The sequence below is a fragment of the Nipponia nippon genome, unplaced genomic scaffold, assembly GCF_047370975.1.
Source record: "Nipponia nippon isolate SJK-2023a ecotype South Korea unplaced genomic scaffold, ASM4737097v1 scaffold_27, whole genome shotgun sequence".
NCBI lineage: Eukaryota > Metazoa > Chordata > Aves > Pelecaniformes > Threskiornithidae > Nipponia > Nipponia nippon.
The window spans coordinates 5,773,455-5,788,223 of NW_028262344.1; the positions used below are offsets into that span (position 1 = coordinate 5,773,455).

A 14,769-nucleotide genomic window follows, 5' to 3' on the forward strand; every position below is an offset into this window, starting at 1 on the left:
CAAGAACATCCCTGGACATTGAGGAGCATCAGCTGTTTTCTTAACAAAAGAAAACAGCCAAATCAGCATGATTAGGTGTAAAAAATCAACGAGGTCAACAAGCGGACAGCTCGAATTTGAGGATAACGACCACCAAGGACCCCCGAAAGAATCCCTAGAATTAAACAGCGCATGCTCCAGTGGGAGGGGAAATATGTTAATGATTTCTGGGAAATAATTGTAATATTAATGACTTTTCTCAGAAAATTAATGAATATGTATGTTTAAGTTTGATAAATACCTTGCTGGTGTGACCTATGGCATGCACGCTAGGTGGAGATATCCCCCGTGCATCCAGCACTGCAATAAAGAATGCCTACTTTCTAAATGCCAAATTGGTGTTAGAAAGTTTTTGGACCGGTTTGCGGTAACACCCCAACCATAAGCAGAGCCCTGGGCATGCCCGCCCCACCCCCCTGGCCCCACTGGCCCCATCAACATCCCCAAAGCCCCCAACTGTAAGCAGAGCCCTGGGCACCGCGCCCTCGCCCTCCCCCCCCCCACCCCCCCACCCCATTAAGAACCCCAAACCCCACAACCATAACCGGACCCAAACCCCAAGCCTCCCCCCAATCCCGTCAAGAACCCCAAACCCCCCAACTGTATCTGGACCCAGACCCCCCCACCCCATCAAGAACCCCCAACCCCACAAAATGAAACTGACACACAGACACACAGACACACACACACACAAAAAAAAAATCAAGACAGACACATATTCACAACAAAAAAAAAAAAAACAAGGCAGACACACAAACACACACAACAGACAAACAGAAGGCCTAAGACAAACAAAGCCAAATAGACACAGGAGACACAGGAAACAAAACAGATCAAACAAAACTTTCTAATAAAGTTTTAATAGCCAGGTTGGTTTTTTTTTTATATACCTTAAACTAATCCTTATTAGGGTTCTAACTACCTTAAATAGCTCCCACTGCTGTTAAGATAAACACAGCCATATTAGTATTCCATTTTTACTTCCTAGTTTGTTATTTTTCTTATAATACTACACAGACACCATTCAGGCCTGCTATGGTCTTATTACTATCAGTGCTTTGATTGGGCATCAATTATGCCTTAGTAGTATTCTACATTTCTTTAAAACTACTCAAAGTTATTTAAAAAATAAAACCTTTACACAACTACAAATACTTTAGATCTACTTAGGAGCCAGGAATGCACATGCTTTCTTTTAACCTGTTAATACCTATAGGTATATGTTGCCATTGGCCACGCTCCCTCTGATGCCTAATTCTGTTTTAAATTATCACTTACAACATTTATTGCCACAGTAGTCCACGAGCAAGGGCTGTCAATGCCTGTAACTGGTTTTGATTTTTTTTTTTTCCTCTCCAAACAGCTTTCTTTACCCAGGGGCAGTAAAGACACCCCGCTTAGCTTTGTACTTTCATTTGCTATTTCAGTTATTACCACAATTCTGATAGGGATATCTTATTACCTTTTTTTTTTTTTTTACAATTTTTGTTTAAATTGGTCCATTGCTGACTCCAAGTAAATTTTCTGATATAATTTTTGACATTTCAATTCTACAATGTACATCTACTACAGTGATACTAATTACTTACTGTCTAGTTGATCAAATATTTGTGATGATTACATTTTTTCACTGTTTACTCATTATTTTTATAAATACATCATTACCTTAAGAGTCATTGCAACTATTTAGAGCCTGTGATTCTCTACCTAGTAGTTTTTACCACTTTTCTCACTCCTAATAGGTAATTGGTCCGTTGCTTTACATCCATAAGTTTTTCTCTTTGACACAACATCATCTCCACAATTTGTATTCCTGGGCAGAAAGCGATCAAGCTCCGCTTGTCTCAACACGCCCTCTACTTCCACACCTGTGCACAAAAATAAAAATCAAAAAATATCATTATGTCAGAAGCTACAAAGCCCCTCAAAAGAATTTACAATCCTACAAACAGACAACACATTTAAGCCCATCTGGTTCACTAGCTGCTCCTCTTCAACACTGGCAACCTACTCAAATTCCCCACACCCTTCAACTGCAAGATCCTCAATCATCTTCCCATGACCATTCGCTACACAACATACCTCCCTACAATGACAGGCAAATGCCACATTCCAGGACAGCACTTCCCAGGGGCCTCAAAAAACACCCTCCCTGCAAAAACCCTCATCTGAGCCTGACCTCCACCCAAACATTGGCGATGAACATCACCTCACAGAGCAGCCACGACCAAGGAAAAAAAAATACCCTGCCAGGGAGAAAAAATAAATTCCCCAGCTAGAGTTTTTTTAATTAATTATAATTTTGTTTCTAAATGTCTGTGTCCTGGTTTCGGCCAGGATAGAGTTAATTTTCTTCCTAGTAGCTGGCATAGTGCTGTGGTTTGGATTTAGGATGAGAATAATGTTGATAAGACACTGATGTTTTAGTTGTTGCTAAGCAGTGCTTACACCAGTCAAGGACTTTTCAGCTTCCCATGCTCTGCCAGGTGCACAAGAATCTGGGAGGGGGCACAGCCAGGACAGCTGACCCAGACTGGCCCAAGGGCTATTCCATACCATATGGTGTCATGCCCAGTATAGAAACTGGGGGGGAGCTGGCCGGGGGGCAGCGATCGCTGCTCAGGGACGGGCTGGGCATTGGTCGGTGGGTGGTGAGCAATTGTATTGTGTATCACTTGCTTTGTATATTATTATTGTATTGTTATTATAATTATTACTACTACTATTACTACTATTTTATTTTACTTCAATCATTAAACTGTTCTTACCTCAACCCATGAGTTTTCTCACTTTTACCCTTCCGATTCTCTCCCCCATCCCACCGGGGAGGGGGGAGTGAGCGAGCGGCTGTGTGGTGCTTAGCTGCTGGCTGGGGTTAAACCATGATGGTCTGAAAAGAAAAAAATTCAACTCTACACAGAACCTGCAAAGAAACATAAAAAAACACCACACAATCATAAAAGGTTAGATGCATTCAAAACACACCACTCATTCAGCTACCACACAAACCACCCCTCAGTCTCAGCTGATCCATTCTGCCACCAGCCTGCCACAACAGGCCATCGCCCTGAGTCTGCAGTGCTCCCCAGGAATGGTGTTCCCGGAGGCCTCGAAAAATCACTCTGCCTGCGAAAACCCCCGCCTGAGCCTGACCTCCACCCAAACACTGGCAATGAACATCACCTCACAGAGAGGCCAGGACCAGGGAAAAAAACCCAGCTGGGGGGGGGGAAAAAAGAAAACCCCCAGCTGGCATTTTTTATTATAATTTTATTTTTAAAAAATACTCTCAACATTCAATACAACCTGCAAAAAAATGCTTCACACATACAAGTTTAGGCACATCCAGAAACTAACACTCCAACAACCACTCACTCCACCGCTCGCTCAAAACACAATTGTTTCACCACCCACCTGCTGCTATGGCACAGCACTTCAGTTCTAGAGCCATCCCTGGAACTGCCTCGCCATGCACCACTAAACAACATTGCAGCTCCATACGATTCCAAAGTTTCAGCTTTCTTTACAGCAAGCTGAGGAAGATGCTTCTCTACATGCACCAGTCCTGCTCCATTGTACACTCTGGCAAGACTTGCCTAAGGATTTTCTCCAGGGATCCAAATCACCCTGGGGCACCTGCTAAACACAACAAAAGGGACTCTACAACCTGCTTGCCAATACCTACTGGCTATCAAAATAAACCAGCCTGGACAACCTCCACTGAAACAGGCCATGCTAATCAAACCATGTAAAGCAGGTCACCTGGATGCTGACTAATAGCTCAACAAGAACAAAGGTCTGTCTTGGTTTTGCATATACCTTCTAACCACAGCTGGAAAAAAACAAACCCCAGATATTTAGCCCCACATATAGAAGTTAAGGCAAATTCAAGATTCAACCCACTCAACTATCATGCAAACTGCCACTCCCAAAAGGCCAGAGTCCAACCTCTATCACCCACAAAACACAATGAAAGTAACTGTGGCAGCTGTCTACAGCTACTTGCCCAGAGATTGCCTGTGCAGTCTTTGCCTAAAGATTCTGTACAGATCAACATATAACCATATCACCATAAAGCTATGCTACCCCTGTCTCTAATATTGCTACACTCCTGGGCAGGGCAGCTCTGACCCTGACACAGACAGAGAACGCACACAGACGCTGCAAACAACGTGACCGTGAGACCTGAGAAGACTGCGAGTGGGAATGATTCCCATAGGGAAGATGCCTCCGGCACAGAAGCCCTACGGTGCCATGACAGCACAAATACTCTATAGCATCCCCGGGAAAGAGAGGCAACTTCTACAGCCCATGAGAGAAAACTGCCATCAAAAAGCACACTCAGTCAGCGAGGAGCACGGCGGTGGCAACGGTAAGTTCCGTGGCTGAGTGCGAGGCGACGAGGCTAAGGGGGGGTTCCTGGAGCCCGGGAAACCCGCGGACGCGCCGGGAGCCGCCAGCTCTCGCGAGCGAGGCTGACGCGGCGGGGGGCGTAGCCAAGAGCAACCGCGGGAGATTTCAACCGCCCATAGGGAGCGCGGTGCAGCAGTTTGCGCAGGTAGGGTGCTGGAGCTCTGCCAGCTCAAAAGGTTCAGCCAGTGGTCATCACCCTCTCAGAAGGAGCTCAGCTATGGTCTCCACTCGGCAGAAGGCCATGTCCTCTACAACCACCAGAATGGATGTGGCAACCCAAACTGCGCTCCCAACAAACCATGCAGCCGTCCAGGTCTCAGGCTGCAGGGAGTGCCAGAGCCTTTCACTGGTAACAGTTGGCAGGAGTGAGAACAGCTGTGTGAGGTGTGACCAGGTGGATGATCTGCTCAGCTTGGTGGCAGAGCTACGAGAGGAAGCAGAAAGGTTAAGGAGCATCAAGGAGGCTGAGAAAGAGATAGACTGGTGGACCCATGCTCTGCCCTCCCTGAGACAGAAACAGGAACAGCCACCAGAAAAAAACCAAGATCAAGGGGATCCTGTATCCTTCCCCCACCAGGCTGAAGGCAGTAGCCTAAAGGAAAGGAGTGAATGGAGGCAAGTCCGCGCTCGGGGCGGCAGGCGAACCCCTTCCTTTCCCAGCTTGCCTTCCCAGGCGCCTCTCTACAACAGGTATGAGGCTCTGGATGTGGAAAGCCAGTCCATGGATGATGTGGATGACAGTCCATCTGCACCAGAGGTGCCACCAAGGTCAGAAAGGCCTACCCCCTGTATCACGACCACCTCCACGAGGAAGGAAAGAAGGGTTATAGCTGTAGGTGACTCCCTTCTGAAGGGGACAGAGGGTCCAATATGCCGGGCAACCCCTCCTCAAAGGGAAGTCTGCTGCCTCCCTGGAGCCCGGGTTAAGGACATCACCAGGAAACTTCCCAGCCTGGTACGGCCCTCGGACTACTACCCGTTATTGACCTTCCATGTAGGTGGAGAGGAAGCTGCAACCCGTAGTCCAAAAGCCATCAAGAGAGACTTCAGGGCCTTGGGACGGTTGGTGAGGGAATCGGGAGCACAGGTTATTTTTTCCTCCCTCCTTCCAGTTGCGGGCAGGAACATTGAAAGGAACAAACAGATCCAGTCCATTAATACATGGCTCTGTGGCTGGTGTCAACGTCACAGTTTTGGGTTTTTCAACAATGGGCTGGCCTACACGGCACCAGGCTTGCTGGCATCCGACGGGATTCACCTTTCTCAAAGGGGGAAGAGGGTCTTTGCTCAGGGGCTTGCGGGGCTCATTGACAGGGCTTTAAACTAGATTTGAAGGGGGAGGGGGTTGATATCAGGTTTGCCTGTGATAAGGGGTGGGATGGCACGCCATGGTTAGAGGGACGGGGTACTAGCGGGGGATGGGATGCTAGCAGGGGCCCTCAGCCTGTTGATCTGAGGCGTGCTGGAGACACCGCAGCACAGTCAAAGTCTTACGGGGATGAGCAGGGGGCTCTTGAGGTAATAGGAGCCAACAGGGAAATATCGGTGAAATTCCTCAAGGGAACCAAGGGGTGTTTGTCCAAGAAGGTGACATGGACGACAGCCCAGCTGAAGTGCCTCTACACCAATGCACACAGCATGGGCAACAAACAGGAGGAGCTGGAAGCCACCGTGCTGCTAGAAAGTTATGACCTAGCTGCCATCACTGAAACTTGGTGGGACGAATCCCATGACTGGAGTTCAGCTATCGAAGGCTACAGGCTGTTCAGAAGGGACAGGCGAGGTAGGAGGGGCGGAGGCGTTGCCCTCTACATCAAGAAATGGATAGAATGTGAAGAACTGTCCCTGAAGAATAGCCACGAGCAGGTTGAAAGCTTGTGGGTAAGAATTAGAGACTGAGGCAACAAAGGGAACCTTGTGGTTGGGGTCTACTACAGGCCGCCCGATCAAGGGGAGCCTATTGACGAAGCCTTCTTACTCCAACCACAGGAAGCTTCGTGCTCACAGGCTCTTGTCCTGATGGGGGATTTCAACCACCCCAACATCTGCTGGGAAAGTAACACGTCAGCCAGTAGACAATCCAGAAGACTCCTGGAGTGCATGGAGGACAACTTCTTAAGCCAGGTAATAGACAGCCCTACCAGAGGGGATGTAATACTGGACCTGGTGGTCACCAATGCAAGTGAGCTCATTGGTGATGTCAGGATTGGAGGCAGCCTTGGCTGTAGTGATCACACACTGGTAGAGTTCACAGTCTGGAGAGGTAAGGGTCGGGTGAAGAGTATAGTCAGGACCCTGAATTTTAGGAAAGCAAACTTCCAGCTCTTCAAGCAGTTAATCAACAGGACTCCCTGGGAAATGGCCCTCAGGGACAAGGGAGCAGAACAGAGCTGGCAGGTCTTTAAGGACGCTTTCCATAGGGCACAAGAGCTCTCGATCCCCAGGTGCAGGAATTCAGGCAAGGAAGGGAAGAGGCCGGCATGGCTGAGCCATGACCTGTGGGTCAAACTAAAGGGCAAGAAGAGAATGCACAGGCAGTGGAAGAAGGGACTGGTATCCTGGGAAGAGTACAGGGACACTTCCTGGTTGTGTAAGGATGGGATCAGGAAGGCCAAGGCTCGGCTGGAGCTGAACCTGGCGAGGGACGCAAAGAATAATAAGAGGGGCTTCTACAGGTACGTCAACCAGAAAAGGATGGTTAAGGAAAGCGTACTCCCCCCTGATGAACAAGACTGGCAAACTGGTAACAACAGATGAGGAGAAGGCTGAGGTACTCAACAACTTCTTTGCCTCAGTCTTCACTGGCAACCTCTCTCCTCACACCTCCTGAGTCAATGGGCCATTTGATGGGGATCGGGAGGGCAGAGATCCTCCCACTGTAAGAGAAGATCAGGTTCATGACCACCTGAGGAACCTGAACGTGCATAAGTCCTGATGAGATGCATCCCAGAGTCCTGAGGGAATTGGCTGATGTAGTTGCCAAGCCACTCTCCATGATATTTGAAAAGTCATGGCAGTCAGGTGAAGTCCCTGGGGACTGGAAAAAGGGAAACATTGCACCCATTTTTAAAAAGGGTAGAAAGGAGGACCCTGGGAACTACCGACCTGTCAGCCTCACCTCTGTGCCTGAGAAGATCATGGAACAGATCCTCCTAGAAGCTATGCTAAGGCACATGGAGGACAGGGAGGTGATTCGAGACAGCCAGCACGGCTTCACCAAGGGCAAGTCCTGCCTGACCAACCTAGTGGCCTTCTATGATGGAGCAACTACATCAGTGGACGAGGGAAGAGCTACGGATGCCATCTATCTGGACTTCTGTAAGGCCTTTGACACAGTTCCCCACAACATCCTCCTCTCTAATTTGGAAGGATATGGATTTGATGGGTGGACTGTTCGGTGGATAGCTAATTGGCTGGATGTTTGCATCCAGAGGGTAGTGGTCAATGGCTCGATGTCCGGATGGAGATCAGTGACAAGTGGTGTCCCTCAGGTGTCCGTACTGGGACCACTGCTGTTCAATATCTTCATCAATGACATAGCGGGATCGAGTGCACCCTCAGCAAGTTTGCAGATGACACCAAGCTGAGTGGTGCAGTTCACACGCCTGAGGGACGGGATGCCATCCAGAGGGACCTGGACAAGCTGGAGAAATGGGCCTGTGTGAACCTCATGAGGTTCAACAAGGCCAAGTGCAAGGTCCTGCACCTGGGTCGGGGCAATCCCCAGTATCAGTACAGGCTGGGGGATGAAGGGATTGAGAGCAGCCCTGAGGAGAAGGACTTGGGGGTACTGGTGGATGAAAAGCTGGACATGAGCCAGCAATGTGCTCTAGCAGCCCAGAAAGCCAACCGTATCCTGGGCTGCATCAAAAGAAGCCTGGTCAGCAGGTCGAGGGAGGTAATACTGCCCCTCTACTCTGCTCTGGTGAGACCCCACCTGGAGTACTGCATCCAGCTCTGGAGTCCTCAGTACAAGAAGGACATAGACCTGTTGGAGAGGGTCCAGAGGAGGGCCACTAAGATGATCAGAGGGCTGGAGCACCTCTGCTATGAAGACAGGCTGAGAAAGTTCGGGTTGTTCAGCCTGGAGAAGAGAAGGCTGCGGGGAGACCTGCAGCCTTTCAGTACTTAAAGGGGGCCTACAAGAAAGATGGGGACAGACTTTTTAGCAGGGCCAATAGCGACAGGACAAGGGGGAATGGTTTTAAACTAAAAGAGGGTAGATTCAGACTAGATATAAGGAAGAAATTTTTTTACAATGAGGGTAGTGAAACACTGGAATGGGTTGCCCAGAGAGGTGGTAGATGCCCCATCCTTGGAAACGTTCAAGGCCAGGCTGGATGGGGCTGTGAGTAACCTGATCTAGTTGAAGATGTCCCTGCCAATTGCAGGGGGGTTGGACTAGATGACCTTTAAAGGTCCCTTCCATCCCAAAGCATTCTATGATTCTATGAAAACAGAACAATGGGTGCGTGAGAAGCCAGGATTTAAGACCTAAGACTATTAAGGACCCAGGGATGAAACCCCTGACGATGACTGTGGAAACATAACTCTCAAAAGCAGAGCTGCAGGGACCACCTGGTTTGCCACCACAAGAGATGACCCCTCAGAAACCATCTGCAATATAATGCTTGCCAGACATGTCCATGCTTTAAGCTACAATGGCAAGATAAGCAGGGCTCAACAGGCGCTACACTGATGAGGCAATACGTTTGAGACCCTTGGGAGGGCTGCTGAGGTGCCTGCTGATCACAAAGAGCTATGGAAACATCAAGACCTGAGAAAGCCATGGTATAAAACAAAGATCATGGTATAAGACACAGAAGAGAGACTACAGAAAAGTACACAACAACACAGACACAGGCTGGAACTGCCCTGCCCAGCACACACCAGCAGCATGCTAAAGAGTAACCTGCTCCCTTTACTTTCCCAAAGGAGACCGTTCCTGGACAGGCCTCTCCCCTACACTAACTTTATAACCCCTCCCTGCAATTCCCAACCTTGTTCCCTCCCCAGCCCTGGTCCATCAACTTGGCTTTCAGAGGGCCAGGGATCTGAATCCATCCTCAAAAAAACCCCGCACACCTAACTGGGATGTTACTACACTCACCTGATTCCTCTTCATCATCTAAATAGAAAACCAAAACAAAAACTCACAAACCGAAAAACAGTGCTAGTAATCAGCATCAGACTGGTTACTGCCAACCTCTTCCATGACACCCTCCTCCTCAAAAGCACCATAGTTCTCTGCTTGCCTGCTCTGCGCCTATTCCAAAGTCAGATGCTGTGACTGTCACTCAGGGCACCTAAGATGCCAAGAGACACAAAGTTACCATGGCACTTGTGAGAAATCACCAGCCCCATGTGCCTCCCCTCTACTACCCAGCTCACCTCAAATGCTCACCTGATTCTAAAGGCAGCCAGCACAGCTCCCACAAAACCAAAAGGTAAATGATTAACCAAGATGCCATGTAATACTTTGCTATTAAATGGTGACCCAGCTGACAACCGCCCCACCTTCTTGGACTGCTCCTCAGTGGGTGGCTATACCCCTCCGAGGCTGCCTGCAGCATGTGGAAAAAACAAAGCAAAAGAGACATGCTGAGATACTGCCCAAAATCACAGCCTGCCTGCAGCGACTCCCATCTCCCTCTCCTTTACATTGGCTGCTTGCACACCCAGCCTCTGTCATTTGGGGCTGCCATGTTGAAGCCTGTGTACCACCTGTAAAGCCCTAACAATTTATGAAGGTATTAAACAGAGTTGGGCCCAATATTGATCTCTGGGAGACCCCACTTGTGACAGGTTGCCAGTTTGAAAAGGAGCTATTTACCACCATCTTCCGGGTGCAGCCTGTCAGCCAGTTCCCCACCCACCACACAGACTGCTTCCCTAGACCATAACACTTCAGTTTCTCTAGGAGGAGGCTGTGGGAAACCATATCAAAAGCCTTGGAGAAATTCAGGTAGACAATGTCCACCGCTCACCCCACATCAACCAAGCAGGTTACTTTGTCATAGAAGGCAATCAGGTTTGTCAAGCACTATTAGCCCTTGGTGAATCCATGCTGGCTTTTCCCAATCACGTGCTTCATTTGACTTGTGATAGCTCACAGGATGATTCATTCCACAACTTTCCCAGGAACTGAAGTATGACTGATGGGCCTATAATTCCCAGAATCTTCCTTTAAGCCCTTCTTGTAGATGGGAGTGACATAAGCCTTCTTCCAGTCTTCTGGTATGTCCCCCAATCTCTACAACTTCTGAAAAATAATGGAGAGTGGCCTCGCAACAACCTTCTTATGGTGCTCCACTTGCCTCCTCTGTCACTCTTTGGTGCATGGCTCATTCCTCTGCATCTGCAAAAATAATATCAAACATTTGACCCAGATGCAGACCAATAGCTTAACAATTCCAGAGTTCTTGTTCCCATTTAAGAATACCATCTACAGGCCAACTACAGCCTGCCATTTAAAAAAAAAAAACGAACCCAAAAAAGCCTTTAAGTCCCACACAAAGAAGCCTTAACACCTTTGAGATGGTATCTGCTTCATTACCCCTGAACAGCCCCTCCCACATGGCTCTGCTCATCCCCATAAAACACTATTGAATGAGCCGTCCACACAACCTGCTGATGGCTACTTGATACAAGATGACTGTACAACCTTTGCCTCAGTCTAGGTATATCAACATATTAACCATAGACTCTTATCACTATTCCACCTACCCCCTGACTCTACACCCCCAGGCAGGACGGCTCCAAGCCAAACACACACCCTGACACTCCACACAACACTATAAACAACATGCCTCAAAGAGGAGAGAGCGCACTCAGCAAGAAGAATGCTACCCGGACAGAAGATGCCGTCGAGCAAGACAACCTGTGGGACCATGATGGTGATGTGAGGAGGCTCTATGGCAGCCCCAGAAAAAGAGTAGAACATCATGGCCCATAACGAGAAGTTACTCTCAAAACTGAGAGGATGTAGGTGCAACAAGCCTGGCTTCAAGACCTAAGAATGTAAGGATGCAGGGAAGAAATCCCAGTCCGCAAAGGTGGAGGGCAAGAGAGCAGAGCTGCTCACACAGCCAGGAACAACGCTGCAAAAGAGGACTGTCCAGAAACCTCTGAGATGTGAGACTGATCCACGCTGTAAGTTTGTAATGCAAGAAGAGAAGCGCCTAATTGGCACTATGCCAATGAGTATAGGCATTCAAGACACTAGGGATGGCGCCTGAGGCATGTGCCACGCTCCTTGAGCACAAAGATGACATCAAGACCCAAGGAAGGTTTAAGACACAGAAGACAGACCACACAAACTATACAACAGACACAGCCTGGAACTGCCCTGCCCAGCACATGCTGGCATCATGCTGAAGAGTAACCTGCTCCCTTTACCTGCCCAAAGGGGACTGTTCCTGGACAGCCCTCTCCCCTACGCTATCTTTAAAACCCCTTCCTGCAATTGCCAACCTTGTATCCTCCCTCCCCCGACCCCTCTCCAGCACTGGTGCCTCATCTTAGCTTTCAGATGACTGGGAATCTGACTCCATCCTCAACAAGAAAAACCACACACAGCCCACTGGATTAATCCTGCAGTTGCCAGGTTCCTCTTCATCATCTGCAAAACAAAACAAATCCACATACAACAGTGCTGTCGGTCAGCATCACATCAGTTAACACAGACCTTTTGCACAACATGCCCCACCTCAGATGGGCTGTGGCATGCCGCTCACCTGTTCTGAGCCGATTCCAGAGTCAGATGCTGCAGCTGTCATCACTTCTAGCGCCTAGGATACCAAGAGACACAAAATTACCTTTGCACTTGCAAGAAATCAACAGACTCATGCTCCTCCTCTCTACTACCCAGCTCACCTCAAATGCTCATCCAGTTCCAAAGGCAGCCTGCACAGAATCTGCAAAACCCAAGAGAAACACTGCAACTCAGTTGCCATATAATACTTTGGTGTTAGATGCCAACCCTGCCCACAACCGCCTCACCTTCTGGGACCACTTGTCAGCATGTAGCATCACCCCTCTGAGCCTACATGCAGCACCTGCAAAAACTCAAGCAAAAAGGCACGTGCTGAGATACTGCCCAAAACCACAGCCTGCCCGCACCAATCCCCGTCTCATGCTCCTTTACTTTGACAGTTCACCCACCCAGCCTCTGCCAGTTTGGGTTGCCACTTTGAGGCTTATGCACCACCTGTAAGACCCAAACAACAGGGGTTGCTTATAACTGGACCAGCAATACACCACCTGAAAAATAACCACTACTTCAGCCCACCAATCACCGCTCACCTTGCCCAAGTCAGCTCCAGGGCCCATATCCCACATTGCTCCTCACTTGGAACCTTCACGTTAAAAAAAATTAAAAACACCATAATGTAGCTGAATAGCCACCAGTCACATCTTCCCTCTAATACTACACACAAACCCACCTTCTTACAGCACTCCGCTCGCCTCTCCTTCGTCACGCTGGATGGCTTGTCCCTCTGCATCTGTGAAAACAATAATATTGAACAAGTCACCTGGATGCAGAACAATAGCTTAACAATTCCAGAGGTCTTGTTCCCATTTAAGAATGCCAACTACAGCCTGCCATTAAAAGAAATATATAACTCAAACATTAAGCCCTACACATGCAAGCCTTAATACCTTTGAGATTCATTCTGCTCAACTAGCACTCTAGCTGCCTCTTCGAGACACCTACAGTCATCCCCTCAGCACCTGCAAAACACCAGTAATTGCTGTCCTCACCCACTGCCAACAGCTACTCAGTCTGAGATGACTGTACAACCTTTGCCTCAATCTAGGTATATCAACATATTAACCATAGACTCTTATCACTATTCCACCTACCCCCTGACTCTACACCCCCAGGCAGGACGGCTCCAAGCCAAACACACACCCTGACACTCCACACAACACTATAAACAACATGCCTCAAAGAGGAGAGAGCGCACTCAGCAAGAAGAATGCTACCCGGACAGAAGATGCCGTCGAGCAAGACAACCTGTGGGACCATGATGGTGATGTGAGGAGGCTCTATGGCAGCCCCAGAAAAAGAGTAGAACATCATGGCCCATAATGAGAAGTTACTCTCAAAACTGAGAGGATGTAGGTGCAACAAGCCTGGCTTCAAGACCTAAGAATGTAAGGATGCAGGGAAGAAATCCCAGTCCGCAAAGGTGGAGGGCAAGAGAGCAGAGCTGCTCACACAGCCAGGAACAACGCTGCAAAAGAGGACTGTCCAGAAACCTCTGAGATGTGAGACTGATCCATGCTGTAAGCTTGTAACTCAAGAAAAGAAGTGCCTGATTGGCACTATGCCGATGAGTACAGGCATTCGAGACACTAAGGATGGTGCCCGAGGCACGCGCCGCGCTCCTTGAGCGCAAAGATGACATCAAGACCCGAGGAAGGTCTAAGACACAGAAGACAGACCACACAAACTACACAACAACAGACACAGCCTGGAACTGCCCTGCCTGGCACATGCTAGCATCATGCTGAAGAGTAACCCACTGCCTTTACCTGCCCAAAGGAGACTGCTCCTGGACAGCCCTTTGCCTTATAGTAACTTTAAATCCCCCTTCCTGCAATTGCCAACCTTGTCTCCTTGCCCTCTTCCCAGTGCCGGTCCCTCAACTTAGCTTTCAGAGGGCTGGGGGTCTGAATCCATCCTTGACAAAAAAACACATCAGCTAGCTGATGTTTTCCTGCAGTCCCCAGGTTCCTGTTCATCATCTGCAAAAAAAACCTACAACACCAGCAGTAAGCATCATGACAGTGGACACCAACCTCTTCCACAACACCATCCTCAGACATGCTGTGGCGTTCTTCTTTCCCCTACACCAATAGCCACATCCTGGACTCATCTTTTCCCCCAGCAGGCTAACACGGCTCCACTCACCTCCTGTGCCATGCCTCCAGGGTCAGCATCCATGTCAGGCACCTGCTCATATAGTCGGTCTGTCTCTGATGACTTGGGAACCATAACCTTTGATGCCAGGCCCGCCTAGGGAGATTGTGGAGACACACACAGATGTTATATACTGCTTTCCAAAAGAGAGAGCCCATCACGCAAAACAGACTAACAAATCCCTTTGACTGCCTTACATACTCGGGCAACACAGAGACCCCAAAAGCACAAAACCCAAACGATTGACCTCAACCCCCATAATGGCCCATGATGCCATCCACTCGCCTTTGCTGTCACGCCTTGCTCCACTGTCCTACTTAGCCCAGACCTATTATTTAAACTGCAAGAATAAGTCAAACCACCCACTGACACACAAAAATTACAGTTAC

At 48.7% G+C, this 14,769-nt stretch overlaps 1 protein-coding gene across 1 annotated transcript; it reads left to right on the forward strand.

Moving 5' to 3' along the window:
- The first annotated feature begins 4,293 nt into the window (after nucleotides 1-4,293).
- Nucleotides 4,294-7,519, forward strand: LOC148055094 (uncharacterized). The gene has a single exon (XM_087762987.1). It carries the CDS (start codon nucleotides 4,670-4,672, stop codon nucleotides 5,777-5,779), a length of 1,110 nt encoding a protein of 369 aa, XP_087619113.1. The 5' UTR covers nucleotides 4,294-4,669; the 3' UTR covers nucleotides 5,780-7,519.
- Nucleotides 7,520-14,769: the final 7,250 nt, after the last annotated feature.

What these genes read in the sequence shown, in the direction of transcription:
- LOC148055094 (XM_087762987.1), top strand. Translation starts at nt 4,670, where the DNA reads ATGGTCTCCACTCGGCAGAAGGCCATGTCCTCTACAACCACCAGAATG.